The sequence below is a fragment of the Hipposideros armiger genome, unplaced genomic scaffold, assembly GCF_001890085.2.
Source record: "Hipposideros armiger isolate ML-2016 unplaced genomic scaffold, ASM189008v1 scaffold_122, whole genome shotgun sequence".
Classification (NCBI taxonomy): domain Eukaryota; kingdom Metazoa; phylum Chordata; class Mammalia; order Chiroptera; family Hipposideridae; genus Hipposideros; species Hipposideros armiger.
The window spans coordinates 2,013,339-2,021,588 of record NW_017731472.1 but is presented as its reverse complement, the minus strand read 5'-3'; the positions used below and the strand labels follow the sequence as shown (position 1 = coordinate 2,021,588).

The 8,250-nt window shown below is 36.7% G+C and overlaps 1 protein-coding gene across 2 annotated transcripts in view; it reads right to left on the bottom strand.

The window, feature by feature from the left end:
• Positions 1 to 7,988, bottom strand: part of RAB3C (RAB3C, member RAS oncogene family) — a 268,191-nt gene extending 260,203 nt beyond the window's left edge. The window contains exon 1 of one of the 2 annotated variants that reach the window (XM_019648231.1): positions 7,643 to 7,988. In XM_019648231.1, the coding sequence (XP_019503776.1) occupies positions 7,643 to 7,660 (18 nt within the window). In that variant the 5' untranslated portion in view covers positions 7,661 to 7,988. Of the gene's footprint in view, positions 1 to 6,825; positions 6,998 to 7,642 lie in introns of those variants that run through there. The other variant, XM_019648230.1, reaches the window with a different exon arrangement.
• Positions 7,989 to 8,250: the final 262 nt, after the last annotated feature.

Sequence of the window (8,250 nt, the reverse complement as noted above, 5' to 3'; positions counted from 1 at the left end):
AAATAAAACTCCAGGCTCCAATGGCTTCATTGCTAAACTGTATTAAACACTTTAAGGACCAAAATATATCAATCTTACATACCAACATCACTCAGAAAACAGAGGGGAAAAAAACACTTCTCACCTTGTTCTGTAATGCCTGCATAACTCCAATATTATAACCTCATAAGGACATTAAAAGAAAATCAGAGACCAAAATCCATGAACTTAAATGCAAAAAAAAAAAAAATCCTCAAGAAAATACAATCAAACTGAATCCAACCATATATAGAAAGGATAATACATTATGACTAACTAAGGTTTATCTAAAGACTGTCATATTAATTCAAAAATCAATCATTATAATCCAACAGAATGAAGGTGATAAACCATGTGATCACCCCAATAGGTGCATAAAAAGTATTTCACAAAATTCACCACCCATTTATGTTAAAAACAAATACCCTCAGCAAACTAGAAATCAAAAGAAATTTCCTCAGTATGACAGGGCATCTGAACAAACCAATAACAACAAAACAACTACAGCTTACCTTACACTTACTCATTAAAGATGAAAAGCTTTCCTCCTAAGATTTGGACAAAGATAAAGATGCCTGCTCGTCACTTCTACCCAACATTGTACTGGATGTCCCATCTTGTGGAATAAGATACAGAACACACATGCACACACAAAAGGTCATTGGAAAGGAAGAAGTAAACTGCTTCTATTTGCAAATGATATGATTGTTTATGTAGAAATCTTTAAGGAGTCTAACATAAATCTAAAAACAAAATACTATCAGAAATAATAAATAGATGTAGCAAGGTCTCAGGACACAGTCAAGACAAACAGAACCCTCGAGTCCAGATAAAGCTTACATCTATATTTAATAACCTAGATTTCATCACAATCAAAAAAATCTCATCAAAATCCACTATTTAGAGTATGAGTATTAGAGCCACAGACTGACAGAAAATATTTTTAAATATATTTAAAGAACTATTTTCAAAATTATACAAAGACCTCCTGCAACTAAACAATAATAAGACAGCTCCCATAATGGACAAAAGGCTAAACAGACACAAAGAAAAATATACAAATGGCCAGTAAGCAGATGAAAATATGCTAAACATCACTTGTCATCAAGTGAAATACCACAAAATACCCAATATAGTCGCAAAAATTAGAAAGGCCACTGACACCATAGGTTGTTGAGGATGTGGAGCTACTGGAATGCTCATACACTGCTGGTGAGAACGTAAAACGGTTCTGCCACTTTGACTAACGATTTAAGTTTCTTATAAAGTTAAATATACACTTACCCTTTATCTCAGCAACTCTGCTTCTAGGTATTTACCCAAGAGAAATGAAAAGATATTATTATAAAAAATATATATATGATAATGTTTACAGCCTTCATCATAATGGCCTCAAATGGGAAACTACCTCAAACTCCATCAACAGGAAAATGGATTTAAAGAAAATTGTAGACTGACACAACAGTATAATATGTATCAATAAAATGGAATGAGTTATTAATAAATGAAAAAAATGGATGAAACCTCTGTACATTATTCTGAGCAAAATAAGCTAGATTCAAGAATACGTAGTATATATCATACAGAATGTTCATACTGTATGTTTTACACAACTACATTAAGTCCTAGAATAAATAGAACTGATTTATCATGAAAAAAGTTAGGACTTCATTTTAACGGTGGATACAGGAGAAAGAGTATGAATGAAGAAACTTTTGGGGTTGATTGGAAATGTTCTATATCTTTATAGTGGTGTGTGTTACAAAGGCGCATCCATTTATTTAAATTCATCAAATTGTTCACTTAAGGTTTGTGCATTTCAATGTATTGGATTGTCAGAAAAGTCATGACGTATTTTTTTCTGTTTTTCATTGCAAAAATGCATCATGACTTTTCTGACAAGCCAATATATAAATATCTCAAAAACTTTAAATAAATGAAAAATGCTAAAAATCTATATAATTCCAAATAAATCTAAAAGATTTAAACTTCACAGATCATAGCACCCTTGGTAATAAAATGTGACCTCCTAAGATGGCTCCTCTAGAACCTCTGAGCCCAAGTAATAAATGAAAAAAGGAGCAACCTTTTAACCTATGCAGCACTTTTTCAGGTGGCACAACTGTTTATACTCAATAAGTTGAGTGCCCTTGCTATAAGAACAATTGCAGGAAAAGGCATTCCTTAGCATAAAAATTATAGCCCCTTCTTGGAATACGATGGTCAGGAAAGGAATTTCTAGTTCTGATATAAGCTTAAAATGGCGGGAGAAAATTGTGGTTACACATGTAATAAATCTACAACTTCTTCAAATGAAAAAGCGGAAGTGGAATTGTCATTTTTACACCACAGAAGTTTATTTTTACTATAGGTTAATCCCCCTTCTATCGTCCACTTTCCTTTACACTAGAAAGGTGGATACTTCAGGCATTTGCTCAAATGGAGTAAGAGAGAAACTCCTGTTCTTCCAATGTCAACTAGGGGTTTTCTGTTTCTTTAAGTGATGAGAATTCAATTTGCATTTCTTATAAAGATAAAGAGGCCATCGTTGAGGTTGGATATTGTCAGAAATTCAACAATGATGAAATGCAAGAATGCTACATACTTTTCATAGTCAAATGAAACAATGATATTTAGACTTGACTTCTTTGTAAATTGTTCTTGTATACTCGTACAGCATGGCTGTATTTAACATTAATTATGGTTTTCAACTCAACTTTATCTTCAGCATCTATATTCTTTCTTCAATTCTCCTCATTTTTAGCCAAACAACCTTTTTTGGGTTTTTGGCACTCTGCTCCATACATTGGGTAGATGTTTTTTGTTTTGTTTTGTTAAGTTTCCCAAATAGTCATAAAGCTCTGCATTTATGAGATGACCCAAAAACTGTGGATAACAAAACTGATGATTAAGCATTTAATCAGAGGCAATGGATTCCACTTTGGTCCTGCAAGAGAGTAAACCTGCAAAACAATTCCAGTCCAAGAGACACAAAGCAAGCCATCTTTAAAACACTGGCCCTTCTCTAATATTTGGGTTAATTCACACAAGTTTGTTTTATAAACAGAAGGCAGAGACATTATTTTTTTCCTTCTGAACCAGATGAATGAATCAATTTATATCAATAGTGGTCTCATTCTTTACACCACCCTTTCTGTCTTCTTGAGGAACCCCAAAGAATAGAGGAAAGAACATGGGCTTTCTAGACAGACACCTGGCAAAATCTTGAGAAAGTTACCGTATTTTGCTGTGTATAACGTGCACCCAAGTTTTTGGCCCAAACTTTCAGGGAAAAAAATCTTTTGTTTTAATTTTTTAATTCAAATTTTTATTTGGTTATATTTAGGTACTTGTTTTTTGTATTATAAAGGAATTTAAGCATTTATTTTTTTAACATATTATGGTACAAAAAAATTTATGTAACAAATAATTAGAAAACACAAGAACAGTTACAAGGTACAAGAAATTTTATGTACCTGTAACAAATATACGCTATTTACGCATCATAGAAGGCCAAGACCTCTTCGTTGTTGCAAGTTCGACATAAGTTCAACAAAACGATGGTCATATTCCAGGGTATCATTTTGCATGTGGATATCGATCGTTATTCATCAATCTAGAGTTTTAACTGATAAGCATAAATAAAAGAACTAAAAACATTTATACAGATACGGAATTAGTACTACCCATGTATAATACACATCCTTATTTTTCCCTCACAAATTTGGGCAAAAAAGTATGTATTATACATGGCAAAATATGGTATTTAATCTTAACAAGCTCCAGTTACCTTGCCTGTAATTAGAAATGTAGACCTCTAGGACCATTTTATATTTTACACACACACACACACACACACACACACACACACACACACACACACACATATCTAAATGCAAGGCACAGTGCTCGGCACAGACAAAGCACTAGATACAGTGGAATTTGTTCAGTCTGGCTGCTGAATCAAATGACAGTTTGTTCATCAGAGTCTTTCCCTCAAGTCATGAGCAGCGCTATTCCCCATTTCATTTGGCTCTCAGGATTTACAGATGCACTGAATGAGAAAACGTAAAATGACCATCTCCTGCATTAAAATTCTAACCCATCATTTGGAACACTTACCAAATGCTATCCCTAGTTATTGAGTTACAAAGAAAATACATATATCAAAGACTATCGTGGTATATTATTTTAATAGTCACTATAAAAATCAATTATCCCTCATTTTGTATCAACTCAGAGAGCCATATCCTTCAGAAAATATACATATATCAAAGACAACTATCTGGAACAGAACACCACATCAAATGCTTTTCAAAAGACATTATATTGTTTTTAAAAAGACTTCCTTGACTTAATAAAATATACAAGTAAATTAGGAAATCAATAGTTAGAGAGCTTGTTTTATTTCACATCAACAAATGAACTAAATATTTTTAATGGGGAAAGAATCTCTTTAGATAATGCAACTATAGAATGAGGTTTTGTTTGTCACTCATTTTCCAAAAACTTAAGTAAAATTCTGGGGCTATTATTTAAAATGATGATGTATTTCAGTTTTTTAAATTGGAAAAAAAAAGGAAGTGTCAACTATTCATCTTGTTGCATTTTCTTTTATCAAATTCACCTGGAATGTTATTATGATTCAGAAGGATGGGAGCTGAGACATCACTTGCCACTTAAAAAAATATATAAAGCATGTTTACAGTTTTAATTCTTCTACCATTTTATATGTTTGAAAATCTGATGATAATAAAGAGGGTCATCGTAACAACCATTTACTTGTTAAACTGAATGAATGAATATGCTTTAATTAAATATTTGATCTCTTAAAATGCACATGTTATCCATGATAGCATTTGGGCATTTAAATTTTTAAATTTCAAAAATCTAGTCCAAGATATGTACGATATCAGAGGGGCAATAGATTGGGGAGAGGAGATTATCGCTTTATGAGGGGTGAAATGTACAACTTGTATTATGTTGTTTTGTACACCTTTAACTGATTTTTTAAAGAAAATTAAATAAATAAATATAAAAACTAAAAAAAAATTAAAAATCTAGTCCAGAGAATAAAGTACACAATAAGTATTAAAATAACTCCATCCATAAGCAAATTAATTGTATTATCTATTTTTATATTAATTCTCCCATAAAGTTCTGACTAAAATAGGGAATTACAGTTCCTACTATCTAGTTAATATAAAATAATTTAAAATTTTCCTAAGGTAATAATTTCATACAGTTCTGTAACATTTTAATGACCCTTCTTAACATTCCAAGCAACTCTTGTATGAAAATAAAAATGAAGATGCAGTGTGGTTAATTTTTTAGTAATTTATTTTGACAGAAAGACTTCAGTGCACATATGGGGTTGACTTAAATATTAACAATCTACTTTTAGAGTCTATGGTCAGTGTTTACTTATAATCAAATATGATTAATTTAGTCAGTTGACTCCTGGCAGTACCTCCAGTAATGGAAAATTATCACAAGCCAATATATCTTGATTGCAACAGCCTGTACCTTTATTGTCTATCCAGATTCTTTTCACATCAGGTCTGTAATGAAAAGCTAAGTCACAAACAGGGGTATTAGAATACACACAATGGGGCCACTGTTCTCTGGAACAAATCAAATTTTAAATAACTCATAAGGTAATTTGAGGGCTTCCATTATCTAATCCTTCAACAAACAATTATGTTCTACAGATTTTTTTTTCATATAACAGTCCAGTCAGTGTATATCTTAATATACATAACCCATAAAATAGATTAAAAGTAAATAGATGCATATGTTTAGAGTCCTTGATTCATGAAAAAATCGATAGAAAACGTTTAAGCAATAATTAAAGTCAAATATTTATATTGTTGGATTTGGCAACAGGGACGGGTTCTCAAGAGAGAACGCGTTCCAAACGGTGTGTTCCATTCTCCTCTCAACCCCATTCATAAAGTGCCTTACTGTTACGCAACGGGATCACTGTTATTGGTTAATGAAACACAGGCTGAGGTTTAGCGTTCACCGGTTGTACATAAACGAGAAAGCATCATCACTCATCTATCTTTACTTAAAAACAAAACTTCATCAAGGTGCTTAGGCAGAGGTACCGGACTCGAAGGAAGCAAACCTAAGAATGTGATTGTAATGCAGAATCGCAACGTACAACAAATGGGCACATCACTTAGGAAAGCTCAGAGAGGGGTCTCGGAGATGCAGTAGTAAACCAGTTGTGCGAACAGCGATAAAGAGCTGGCATAACTCTAGGATGGGTCAAGCCCCATCGTGTTTGCTATTTTCCGCTGATACTATTAGGGCCCTAATTGAAGAAAGGGGACTCTGAGGACCCCTAACATTGACTTCTCCTTTTTCATAACGCGCTCTGAAATAAGAGGATTCGTTATATCCCGACTCCAGTAGACAACTCAAAACCCGGAACCTGGCCTTAAGTCCGTGCTTTGCACCGCTATCGCAAACCAGGGAAACCAGGAGGGAAGATCAATGCCAATACTCTCGAGATTGCATGTTCCTCTGACTTGTTTGTTCAGGCTAACGTTTTAGAGAGGCACTCTCAATCCTCCTTTGTGGAACATGGAAAGATATTAAATACTCCTATCCCTCATCCAGACAGCCCCAATGACAGCCCCACGAAGCTGAGAGGAACCCAACTCCATCCCCAGGACCAAGTCAAAGTCTCATCTTCGTGAGTAGCCCCCTGGACCTTCCCTTAGATCCGAAACAGTTTGTGCTTGGACCAAGGATGAAAGCATCTCTCGGCTTTCATCCACACTTTCTGCACAGACCCACCTGCATGGGAGCTTCGTGTCTCATTGTTCTCAAAATGTCCTTTCTCTCTGGCTAAGACAGCGCTGGCCCCGGGGCCCGGTCAAGCGTGCACCGCCCGCGCGCTCCACGCTCCACACTCTGCACTCTTAGGTTTCGCTAACCGGTTCCAATATCAGCACCGGAGCTGTCCCCTCCTGGCGCCGCACACGCGTACTGGCCGGGAGCCGCGCGCGCTCCTGGGAGTTGTAGTCTGATCCAACCAGAGCTTTCCTACAAATCCGCGAGTCTTAAACTACAACTCCCTGCAAGCCAGCCTTTAAACTGCCTGCCTCCTCCAGTCGGACTCGGCCGCGGAGCCTCCCTTCTCCTTTGGAGTCGTTTCTGGTTGTTACTGCTATCAGCCTCTCAGCCCATTTTCTGGCAAGGTGCACGGAAAAGTGACCTCAGCTCTTCTCAGCTGGAGATTTTTTTTTTCTACCTATCGCCTTCCGAAACTAGATTGTGATTCCCCGGTTAAGATACGCTTTACCTTCTGCTAAATACCAACACAAACGAAACCTGCGCTTGGTTCTGGGACTCTCCGCCCCCTCCCCATCCCAAATCGGGAAAGTTTATACATCTTCATAGGCAGAGTGGGGTGGTTTTACAATTTCATTCAACAAACACGGCGTAGAAAAACAATGAATAGCACACACATAAAGTGTCTTGCTCGCACACTGCATTAAGAACACACACACACACACACACACACACACACACACACACACACACACACCCCACAAAGTCCTCAATGCGAGGTTTCCATGCAGAGCATACAGAGGAACTCCCTTCTGCTTACCTTTCCGTACAGCTCCATTGCAAGTCGAGGTTCCAAAATTCTCAGTAATCTCTCCTACAAATGAGGTTAGGGTCTTACGCAGGAAGCCGAGCTAAACGCACAACACAATGGAAGGGGTGGAGGTGGCGGCTGGCGTAGCGGGAGACGAGGAACGTGGAGCGCACAGCTGATTTAGATAGATGGCTTCTTTCCTCTGGAAGGAAAGCTTGGAGTCTTCAAGTGGCAGCTGCAGAGAAAGAGCTGAGAATCTCTTAGGAAGTGCCAGGGGCGCGATCACGCTGGGCAGCCCCTCCCAGACCCTCCCCCAGGCACCTTCTACCGTCATTAGCGCGCACACAAACCGCTGCTGGTCTTGGGCCAGAGAGCTGATAGGGCACTGGGTTATTTACCCAAAGCAAGTCACATAAAATGAACACATTCATCACCGGAGCCCAGAAGCACCGTCACAGAATAAGATAGGAGACCTCTATTAAGTTATCCTGTCCTTTCTTTAACACAGAGTCATTCCTTATATTACAATCGTTCTCCTCTCAGACTAGTTCAAAAATGGTTTTGGAATCTCGAAACTGTACTTTTATTACACTTATCTTTTTCCCTCAGTTGACTAA